Source organism: Ahaetulla prasina, chromosome 4 (assembly GCF_028640845.1).
Source record: "Ahaetulla prasina isolate Xishuangbanna chromosome 4, ASM2864084v1, whole genome shotgun sequence".
NCBI lineage: Eukaryota > Metazoa > Chordata > Lepidosauria > Squamata > Colubridae > Ahaetulla > Ahaetulla prasina.
This window is the reverse complement of record NC_080542.1, coordinates 15,793,796-15,805,900: the sequence shown is the minus strand read 5'-3', so window position 1 is coordinate 15,805,900 and position 12,105 is coordinate 15,793,796. Positions and strand designations below refer to the sequence as shown.

The 12,105-nt window shown below is 39.0% G+C and overlaps 1 protein-coding gene across 1 annotated transcript; it reads right to left on the bottom strand.

The window, feature by feature from the left end:
• Positions 1–895: 895 nt before the first annotated feature.
• LOC131198008 (vomeronasal type-2 receptor 26-like) lies at positions 896–11,765 on the bottom strand. The gene is made up of 6 exons (XM_058182516.1): positions 11,542–11,765; positions 5,782–6,073; positions 4,740–5,597; positions 4,085–4,312; positions 2,981–3,107; positions 896–1,797 (listed from the first exon to the last, which is right to left on the bottom strand). The coding sequence occupies exons 1-6, from the start codon at positions 11,763–11,765 to the stop codon at positions 896–898; spliced, it is 2,631 nt and encodes an 876-aa protein (XP_058038499.1).
• Positions 11,766–12,105: the final 340 nt, after the last annotated feature.

Here is a 12,105-nt window from a genome sequence, read left to right as displayed (position 1 = left end):
GGATAAGATGGAGAAAAAATTAGGGTGAAGGTAATGCCTCATCTACAATCTCTTAGCTGATTTTGTCCTTTTTTCTTTGCTCTCAGCCTTTCAACTTCCTACCCTTAACTTTCTGTTTGAAGGGTGGAAGAGAAAATTGGTCAGTATTTTAACAGACTAAAGAGATTTATTCTTTACAAATGGAGTCACAAATAAAAAGTGACAAGGAGGATATTAAAAGGCATATCTTAAGGATATAGAAAGTGAAATACAGGTAATAAACTCAGATAAGTAAGAAGAATTGCTATAGTGTTTTGCATACAAAGTTCCCCGGTGCACATTTTTGTATTGAAAGTAAAAGGTAAAGGTTCCTATGTGCTAGTTGTTCCCAACTCTAGGGGATGGTGCTCATCTCTGTTTCAAAGCCGAAGAGCCAGTGCTGTCCGAAGACGTCGTTGTGATCATGTGGCTGGCATGACTAAATACCAAAGGCGCACGGAATGCTGTTACTGTACCTTCCCACCAAAGATGGTCCCTATTTTTCTACTTGCATTTATTATGTGCCTTCAAACTGCTAGGTTGGCAGAAGCTGGGACAAGTAACAGGAGCTCACCCCATTGCACAGCACTAGGGATTCGAACCGCTGAACTGCCAACCTTTCAATTGACAAGCTCAGTGTTTTAGCCACTCAGCCACCACATCCTAAAAATACAGTTTGCTATAAATTTCATAACATTCCTTTAACTAAATTGCATTCAGTTTTGCATTACATATCTCTATTAGCAGTTTTCCCAGGGTTTTAAATTTTGGAAAATGAACATGAGGGAGAGTAGAAAAAGGTTATTTTGTAGGTGCACCCCAAGATGCTCAGTCCTCAGCTAAAGGAAGAAGTTCTAATTCTCTTATACAACACCATTTATTTCTTTTTCTTTATTAGTTGCTCCCTGCGATTCAGATCAGGTCTTAGTAAAATCACATAGCATTTGGGGAAAAAGATACAACTTAGCAAGCCAGAGCTGGAGGCCAAGATAGAGAAGACCTCCACAACTACCATGTATTTTCCTTTGGTACTCATGTAGGTTGGAACAAAGGACAGCCAGACGCTGCAGAAGACCAGCATGCTGAAGGTGATGAACTTGGCTTCATTAAAACTACCAGGTAAATTTTTGGCTAAAAAGGCCACAAAGAAAGATACAATGGAAAGGAAGCCCATATATCCTAAAACACAATAGAACATTTTAGTTGAGCCTTCATTACATTCCAGCACTATCTCTTCCTCTAAGGTGTGCATGTCGACATCTGGGAATGGTGGTGAGGATCCCAGCCAAGTGGCCAAAATACCTGCTTGAACAAGAGAACAGGAGAGGACAATGAAAATCGGCAGTTTTCTCCCCATCCATTTACTCATCTTGGAATGGGGCTGGATGGCCAAAAAAGCCAGGATCACCATGATGGTTTTTGCAAGTATGCATGAAATCGCCACTGAGAAGATGATGCCAAAGGATGTTTGTCGAAGGAGACAAGTTATTTGTATGGGACGGTCAAAGAAGAAGAATGCACAAAGGAAGGAGAGGATGAGAGATACAAGCAGACTGTAGCTGAGGCTCTGGTTGTTGGCTTTGACGATGGGTGTATGATGGTACTTCATAAAAACCCCTAGCACAAAAGACGCAGTCAGTGAAAGGGAGATAGTAAATGAAGCCAAGGTGATCCCCAAAGGTTCTTTGTAGGAGAGAAAATGTATAATTTTAGGAATGCACACATTGTCACCATCTTTTACATAGTGATCTTTTGGGCAACTGACACAGTCATCCATATCTGAAAAAGAAAGAGGTGAAGAGTCTTAGTCATGTAACTTTGCAGTCAAGAGCCTTGAGATAGCTTGGCAATTGGTTCTATCAGTCCCTGGAAGAGAAGATGCTTTCTGCCTTAAATCAAGAGTCAAAAGGTGGTGATTGAAAGATCACTCCCGTTTATCACCTGATCAATGTCAAGGCCGAGGAAATCAGGAAATTCAGACAGGTCAAATGAATATAACAATAGCAATAGCACTTAGACTTATAGACCGCTTCCTAATGCTTTTACAGCCCTCTCTAAGCGGTTTACAGAGCCAGCATATTTGTCCCAACAATCTGGGTCCTCATTTTACTGACCTTGGAAGGATGGAAGGCTGAGTAAACCTTGAGCCTGGTCAGATTTGAACTGCCAAATTTCAGGCAGCAGGCAGCCAGCTGGCAGCAGAATGTGTGTGTGTGTGAGAGAGAGAGAGAGAGAGAAAGAGAGAGGTGGTATTCACCTGGTTCAGACCGGTTCACGTGAACCGGTAGCTCTGACAAACTTCTGGCCCCACCCACCCACCTCTGCCCTATCCTGTTCTTTATTTCCTGCTTTTTAGCTCACCTCAACCACACGGCACAGCTGATTTCTCCCCCTCAGTGTTCTACTTATCATTGCTGACTTGGAAGGCAAGCAGCTGAGTTTTCAAATGCTTCATTTTCAGCACTGCATGCGCGCTCACCAAACCAGTTGTTAAACCAGCAGCATCCCACCACTGGTTTGTGGGTGTGAGTGTGGGTGTGGGTTTGCGTATTGCAAGCTTAAACTCTCTACAAGTATCTGAACTACTAACAGGAAAAGCAAATTGTTAGGCTACAAGAATCAATGGAATTCAAGGTAGGCACAAGGTACCCAAGACTAATGATGCATTTGATCCCTCCTTCGCATCAAGCCTGGTCATCTACAATCAAAGTTTTATATCCCCTCCCCCAAGGCAGCCCTAAAAGACTATTTACTTAATCGTCTATTTCTCAGATATTTTTATCCTGTTCAGCATTGTGCTTTTTCTCTTCCCAATTTTCTAAATTGATTAATAAAAATTAGAAAGTGAATGAGTTTTCTGTTTCTTCATGAATGGAATGAAGAAGCGCCAGTCAAGCAATGACTAAAATAAAACTTCATTAGCTGTCATTTCTGGCAGGCTTAAAAAATGGGGCAGACTTACCCATCAGATAGGAAATCTTCTCTTCTTCACATGGAAGACAATCATAGCAGCAGAAGAGCTCAGCCTCCTTCTTGATCTTGTGAAATCCAGGCTGGCAGGGATCATTGCACAGAGAAGTAGGGGGTACCTTTCCAAACACATTAGGATGGAGATAATGTAGTTTTAAGATGATTATGATCATGATTTATCACTTGTTGCTTGTATGTACACTGAGAGCTTACGCACCGGAGACAAATTCCTTTTGTGTCCAACCACACTCGGCCAATAAAGAATTCTATTCTATTCTATTCTATTCTATTCTATTCTATTCTATTCTATTCTATTCTATTCTATTCTATTCTACTCTACTCTACTCTACTCTACTCTACTCTACTCTACTCTCTATTTTGGTTTCCATCTGTCAACTGCTCAGATTAATGGAATGAAGAGTTTTCACATAACATTCAATGCTCTTGGCTCTAAGAATTTGCAAGGTTTTGAACCCCAAGCTGATTGCAGCTTGTCACTCACGCTAAGTTGATCTGAAGTAAGAAGAAAAACAAAGTCCAGACAGCAAAAACCAGGTAAAGGTGAGAGGTGGCTTTCCACACATCCATTCACTCTGAAGGACTGAGTCAAAAGCTGGAAGCCCCTAGCAACAAGGGCTAGGACTTAACAACTATGACAGACTCAGTCCTCCAATCTGAACGGACGAGCACAACCCATGCCTGGCTGCTGTCTCCATCACTATGGAGAATGAAGAGTTTTCACATAAAGTTTGATGCTCTTGGCTCTAAGAATTTGCAAGGTTTTGTACCCCATTTCTTAGTTCATTATTTATCTGCCTCCTCAAGAATACACTTACTACTAATAATTTGCTGTTTAAAATATGCCAGTGGCCATATGTAATCTGTTTCAAATTTCTTAGAGTGATTTGAAAAATGGTTTTGTTCATTTGTTAATCTGAAATCTGCTACCATCCTGTTCAGATGGATAGTGAGATGGGCAGACTATAAATTAAATGAACAAATTAGTTAATGAATTAAATAGCTAGATAGCTGCTAGATAGCAAGCAAGTAATCAAGCCGGCAAGCCCTTATTTCAGCACAATGATCTTTTTGCTACCTGTTTGAAACCTCCATGCCACTGGATTCTTTTGTCAGTCGCCACAAATTCTTTCTCTGAAAGTGTTTTAGGATTCAGTCTTCCCAGTTTCACCTTGGTGTAGGATCCGTTTGGAAAAGTGATCAAGTTGATGAGATCAAATCCATCCATCACTTCTCCATGTTCATTCAAGGTCACTTCATCTCCAACACTGTTGTTGAAAGAGATTTTTTGAAGAAGTGAATGGAGCTTGGGGTGAAAAAAAAGTAAGGCATTTTAAAACATTTTCCCATTTCTGTAATAAACTCTGCGCTTCATAGCAGTAAGCAGTGGTGAAGTCCTCTGCTGATTGCCACTGGTTCGCTGCCCATGCATGCGTGCTGCACACCTAATGCATGTTGCATATGCACATCACACACCAAAAGCACACTGTGTGTGCATGCGCAATACATGCCAAGCAATTTAGCTTTGCTAGAAAGCAAAATTTCTTGCTTTCTAGCACATATAAACCGTGCGGCACAGCTGATAGTCAGAAATACGGGTTGGGATGAACCAGTAGCTTTTTTTTACTACCGGTTTGCCTGAACTAGTAGCTTTTATCACTACTGGTTCGCCCAAACTGGAGCAAACTGGTAGCATTTCACCCCTGGCAATAAGGTTAGGAAGAAATTGTTACCTGCCAGGGTTCAATGTCTTGAGACCTTGGTACTGCCTTAGGTCTGCGGTTGGATGAGTACATCATATTTAAGGCATGTGCCATGGCATAAACTGCATTGTAGATGCTGTAGCTGTGACCAGTCATGCTCATTTCAAAGAAAGGTGCGGGAAGATTCTGCAGCATCTCTTCTCCAGTACAATCATCTATTGTGGTTGAGTTTGAAATTGAACAACTGAAAACATTTTCCCAAAAACTATTGACGAAATTGTTTCCATTTGCCAAAGAAGGCTTTACTTTCTGAAGAAATTCCTCAAAGGCCAAAACTTTCTTTGAGTGGACTGAAAAGGAAAGGGTGCCGTGGAAGATCTGGATATCGAAATCTCTTTGAAAATTGTTGGATACGAAATCAATCTGGGCTGTTGAAATCCACACCTTTCCTGAAGAAAGGTTGAATTTCTCTTCTGAAATTAGTAGGCTCATCCCAATGTCATTCCACCATAAAAGATCTGCCAGCCAGAAGAAGGTTACAGTTTCTCCATAAACAACAATTGCATTGGCTCTGCTATTTTGGAAAACTGAGATCTGATTAGGAATTTTTTCAAGAATTTCTACTATAGTGCACATTGGGTGAGTTTTTGGGATTCTTTTTATGAAGGCTGAGCATATTCCCTGCTGAGAAAGTATGGGCTGCAAAACCTCCAAGAAATGTTCTCCACTTTGGTCATCAATAATGACAAGGCCAACCCATTTCCACCTGAAATGCAGAAGTAGCTGGACTAATCCCCGAAGTTGAAGGGCTTCATTTGGAACCATGCGGTAAAAGGAAGAGAAGTGAGAATCATAATTTACTGTTGGTTGAAATGAACCATAAGAAAGCTAGGGGGGAAAAATACCATATGTTTCAAAGAGGAATGAAATGGAAAGATGACAAAATCTTGCATGGTATCTCTGTCTGTCTGTCTGTCTGTCTGACATCTATCTCTATCACCAATCTATCACCTATCTATTACCTATCATCTCTCTCTCCATAGGATCCATAGTGCACATCCATAATTCTTACCTGGGGAACTTTGTAAAGGCCTAAGATTTCTTCCATACGCAAGGAAGTATCAGCACTTAGTCCACCAATGACACCTGTTAATTTTCCATTACTTCCACACTTGTAGTTGGGAAGAAAATGATGTGATTTAGAGAGCAGGTCCAAAGTGGCACGGAAAGTTGTCCTTGAATCAGTGTAGTCGTCATGGATGTGGAACCCAAGAGTAACATTGGGTAGGAGCTCAGGGTTCTCATTGATCTCATCAATGGCGAAGACCAAGGCTAGGATATGTTGGATGAACTTTGTGATCAATCTGCAAAGAAAGAGATTGGATGTTTATAGGCAGAAATTAAAATTAATTAATATAATATAATATAACAACAGAGTTGGAAGGGACCTTGGAGGCCTTCTAGTCCAACCCCCTGCCCAGGCAGGAAACCCTACACCATCTCAGTCAGATGGTTATCCAACATTTTCTTAAAAATTTCCAGTGTTGGAGCATTCACAACTTCTGCAGGCAAGTTGTTCCACTTATTAATTGTTCTAACTGTGAGGAAATTTCTCCTTAGTTCTAAGTTGCTTCTTTCTTTGATCAGTTTTCACCCATTACTTCTTGTTCTACCCATTGCTTCTTATTATTTTAGGTCAATTAATTAATAGGTCATAGCTGTTACCAAAGTGACTACGTCCATGAACTATGCTTATTAAATAAAAAATAAGTGCTAGTGCAGCAGCCAAATCAAATCTATACACTCACCAGTGAGCTATAGATACTGAAGATTTAAATAGAAATTATGTTGAATTAACTTCCTCAAATACACACTCCTTTTATGGAATTATATTCAGTGCAAATATAACCTAAACAATACATTTTATTCATTTCTTATCCCAATGAATGGAATCCAGGCTTAATTGTCCTTAAAAAATTAAATAAATGGAATTGAAATTTGTTTTATTGTAATTCTAGTGGGTACAGTCCAAGCATAACTAAATCTGGATCCAGCTGCATGACTTTAGCATTTCTGATTAAACTTTTACTGATCCTGATTGTTAAGTTACTTAATAGACCATAGCAATTGCTTAATAAAACTGGAAGAATGGGATCTGTAATGTTCATTAATTTCTGCTCACCCTCCAATGTGATGTAATTGTAATGTAATGTAACCCTAACGTAATACAATGTAATGTAACCCTAACCCTAATTTACAACTTCTTCACTGCAAAAACATATGGACTACAAATCTTTATCAGGGCAAAGCAATAGATGCAATTTACATAGACTTCTGCAAAGCTCTTGACTCAGTGGTACATGACAAACTTCTTCTAAAACTAAAATCCTAAAACATCTATGGACCCCTCCATAATTGGATAACACTGTTCCTGTCAAACAGACAAGAAGTGGTCAAAATAGGCAGTGCCCTATCAAACCCCATTCCTGTCAATAGCGGTGTCCCCCAAGGCAACGTTCTAGGACCAACACTCTTCATATTATACATTAACGACCTCTGTGACCATATTATAAGTAATTGTGTTCTCTTCGCCGATGATGTTAAACTATTTAACACTACCAACAATGCGGCTACCCTTCAAAAAGACCATGACTTTGTGTCAGAATGGTCAAAAATTGGGCAACTCCAAATCTCAACCAGCAAATGCTCTTACACATTGGAAAAAAGAATCAGAACACTAAATACAAGCTTGATGGACATTACCTTTTAGATGACCCTCACCCCGTCAAAGACCTTGGAGTTTTCATATCAAATGATCTAAGTGCCAAAGCCCACTGCAACTACATTGCCAAAAAGGCTTTAAGAGTTGTAAACTTAATCTTGCATAGTTTCTTCTCCAGAAAGATTACACTACTAACCAGAGCATACAAAACATTTGCTAGACCAATTCTTGAAAACATCTCGCCTGTCTGGAACCCACACCACATTTCTGACATTAATACAATTGAGCGTGTCCAGAAATATTTTACAAGAAGAGTGCTCCACTCCTCTGATCACAACAAAATACCTTATGCCACCAGACTTGAAATCCTGAGTTTAGAAAATTTAGAATTCTGCTGCCTTCGGCATGACCTGAGTATAACTCATAAAATCATCTGCTACTGTCGAAGACTACTTCAGCTTCAATCGCAACAATACACGAGCACACAATAGATTTAAATTTAAATTGAACCGCTCCAATCTTGATTGTAGAAAATATGACTTCAGTAACAGAGTTGTTAACGCTTGGAACACACTACCTGACTCTGTGGTCTCTTCCCAAAATCCCCAAAGCTTCAACCAAAAACTGTCTACTATTGACCTCATCCCATTCCTAAGAGGTCAGTAAGGGGCGTGCATAAGAGCACCAGTATGCCTACCGTTCCTGTCCTAATGTTCCCTTTGATTGTATCCAATTCATAAATAAAAATAAATAAATTTCATCTTGCCTATTGTTTTAATTTCACTCATTTTCTTGCTTTCCATATATTTCCATATACTTTTTATGGTACAGACTTAGCAAAGAGATCAGATAGAAATCATCCATCCTCAGTTTTGTTCATGATTTCTTCAACATTATAACAATGTACTAGATAGCTGACAGAAGGGACATAAGAATATCTCCCCAAGGTAGTTCTGATTCAGCCCTGGATCTGAATGTTCTCCAACACATCAACTAGAAAGAAATTAGGGTGACAGAACATCTACCTCAATAGATTTGGGATACTGGATAGTTCCAGATGTTATGTTACCATTAGTTTGATTGTTCTATGCTTGTGTCTTAACTATGTATATAATGTATAATCCTATATAATCCTATCTTGGATAGGATTCATACGTGAATTTTTCACACATTTTCCTACTAGTTGCTCTGAAGGATCCTCAATGGACTCCTGTATTACTAAAAATACAGCTGGAAAGTTAAAGTAACTGAACACGCTCAAAACCGTAGAAATGGTGGTAGACTTTAGGAGAAACCTTTCCATACTTCCACCTCTCACAATACTAGACAACACAGTATCAACAGTAGAAACCTTTAAATTTCTAGGTTCTATCATATCGCAAGATCTAAAATGGACAGCTAACATCAAAAACATCATCAAAAAAGGACAACAAAGAATGTTCTTTCTGCGCCAACTCAGGAAGCTCAAACTACCCAAGGAGCTGCTGATCCAGTTCTACAGATGAGTTATTGAGTTTGTCATCTGCACCTCTATAACTGTCTGGTTTGGCTCTGCAACCCAACAAGAAAGACACAGACTTCAGAGGATAATTAGAACTGCAGAAAAATTATTTGCCACCAACCTGCCTTCCATTGAGGACCTGTATACTGCACGAATCAAGAAGAGGGCCGTGAAAATATTTACAGATCCCTCACATCCAGGACATAAACTGTTTCAACTCCTACCCTCAAAACGACGCTATAGAGCACTGCACATCAGAACAACTAGACACAAGAACAGTTTTTTCCCGAAGGCCATCACTCTGCTAAACAAATAATTCCCTCAACACTGTCAAACTATTTACTAAATCTGCACTACTATTAATCTTCTCATCATTCCCATCACCAATCTCTTTCCACTTATGACTGTATGACTGTAACTTTGTTGCTGGCAATCCTTATGATTTATATTGATATATTGGCCATCATTTGTGTTGTAAATGTTGTACCTTTACCTTGATGAATGTATCTTTTCTTTTATGTACACTGAGAGCATATGCACCAATACAAATTCCTTGTGTGTCCAATCACACTTGGCCAATAAAAAATTCTATTCTATTCTATTCTAAAATAGCTGCCTTGTTCCGAGTATAACTCAGCAGGTATAATCAACTTTTTCTCTGAAATTGAGAGATGAATTAAATTGAAACATGTGGAACAACTTGCCTCCAGAAGTCATGAATGCTCCAACACTGGAAGTGTTTAAGAAGAGATTGGATAACTATTTGTCTGAAGTGGTATAGGGTTTCCAGCCTAAGCAGGGGGTTGGATTAGAAGACCTCCAAGATCTCTTCCAATCTGTTATTCTATTCTATTCTAAATGTTTAAATGAAAGTGAACTGTTATATACTGAAAAAGTAGAAAGGATATGAAAATCTCTCTCCAAGGCATTTCTGATTCACTCCTGGGTTTGAAAGTTCTCCAAGGTACCAACTACAAAGAAATTAGGATAACAGAACTTCTGTTTCAGTAGAAATTAGACACTGGCCAAATCCAGATGTGGCTGTGTTACCATTATTTTGGGTACCTTTGTATTCTTTTCCAGCTTTATAGCATCCATTTAAGACCAGAAATCATCCAAAATAGAATGAAATTTTCCAGATGAGCTTTCAACATAGTATTTTTACAAAATCATTGTATAATATTATTTCAGATGCCTGGTAAAGAAACAACAATAACAACAAAAACCCCTTTCACAGATTCCTATCTATCTATCTATCTATCTATCTATCTATCTATCTATCTATCTATCTATCTATCTATCTATCTATCTATCTATCCATCCATCCATCCATCCATCCATCCATTTATCTTTCCATTGATATTATCCAAAATCAATTCCCTAACTGCATATCCATTTCAATATTTTAGGATTGGATGTCCTTATAAGCAATTTTGATTTGGACCGATGGAGATTTTAGGAGAGATGTTTGCTATTAGAGGAGAAAAAAATGAAATGCATAGTCCCTTGAAAGGCATTAATGCTTAGAGGGATTGTTGGTTTCCCATTTCTCTTTCTTTTTCTTTTGAATCCCAGTATGTTGCAGCAGAACTGCTCTGTGTAGATTTTTTCAGGAAAGAACAAGAAGTGATCGAGATAAATCTGAATGATTTAGGAATGAATAGGCACGGCAGAACAATGGTGCAAGAATCTAGGTGTCTACTAGGTGGTTCTAAATACATGAATCACTTCTTGCCATATGGTGATCCAGGATAAAAAAGAGGGAACAGGGAAAAAGTCAGAAAGCTGGTCCATGGCAAAGAATGGAATGGGATGGGGTGGGGTGGGGTGGGATGGGAAGGGATGGGATGGGGTGGGGTGGGGTGGGGTGGAATGGAGTAGACTAGACTAGACTAGACTAGACTAGAACAGAGCAGGGCAGAGCAGAACAGAACAGAACAGAACAGAACAGAACAGAATTTTTTATTGGCCAAGTGTGATTGGACACACAAGGAATTTGTGCCCAGTGCACAATCTTTCAGTATACATGCAAGCAAAAAGTGATAGATCATGATCATCATAATCATCATGAAAAACATACTCGTCATAAATCATAAGATACAACACTTAGTGGTAAGTCATAGGCTACTAAATAGACAATCAACATAAATCATACTAGGATACTAAATAAAACAATGTATATAAATCATAAGATAAGAGTCACAAAGTTATAGTCATAGAAGATATCGGCAATAGGAAAGAGGAAAATAATAATGTCCAACTAGGGTAGTTTTACACTGTTGTGGGAATTAATTCTTTAGCAGAGGACTGGCATGGGAAAAAAAAAAAACCCTGTCCTTGTGTCTCGTTGTTCTGGCATGCAAATGCACTACAACATTACAATCCTATAACATCGTATTATTTTATTCATTTATTCATTCATTTATTTTGTGAATGTCTGGCAACAGCAAGTCTTTTTCTCGGATACTTTGGGATTTCAAAGAAATCCTAAGAAATGTGTACGCCACCCTTACGTGGTACAAAAATATGTACACATCAATAATAATGTTAAAAAGCCTTTAGTTGTCCATGAAAGTTTTGGGGAGGAAGGGAGAACATGGTTTTCTTACATCGGAACGTATAACCAGTCTCCAGAAGGAACCTCTGTAAACCTTATCTCAGACAAAAGAGAAATGATGTGAGAGGTAATGCCACCAATGAAGATGTCACCTGGTTTATGCCACTCGTGTAAGATGCGTTGAGGTTCACTTTGAATGCATTTAACAGAACCTGCTTTGCCCACTGTGTTAGGAAGTAGCAGTAGCAGGATTGCCAACACTACAAACCTCCCCATTTCCAATGCTAGACCTGCATCTAAGGCACAGTTTTTCCCATGTCTGTTTACTAGATCAGCCTGGTTTTATGAAACAAGCTGCCTTGGTTTGCTAAGATATATATTAAAGTGGGAAATAAAGATTATGAAAGCATGCCCTGAAAGGTATTCAAGAGCGAGCTGTCTTAAGCATAACTCTAATATCAGCCAGACAAATTAGTTAATGGCAAATTAAATGCTATGCTAAGTCCCTAATTGCAGTTCTCCATGGTCCTCGTTGATTTATATTGACATTTCTGCTCTTTCTCTCCAAATCTTTTAGTCTTCTTCAAAGCCGCCAGAACTCTGGCTAGACAAGTCA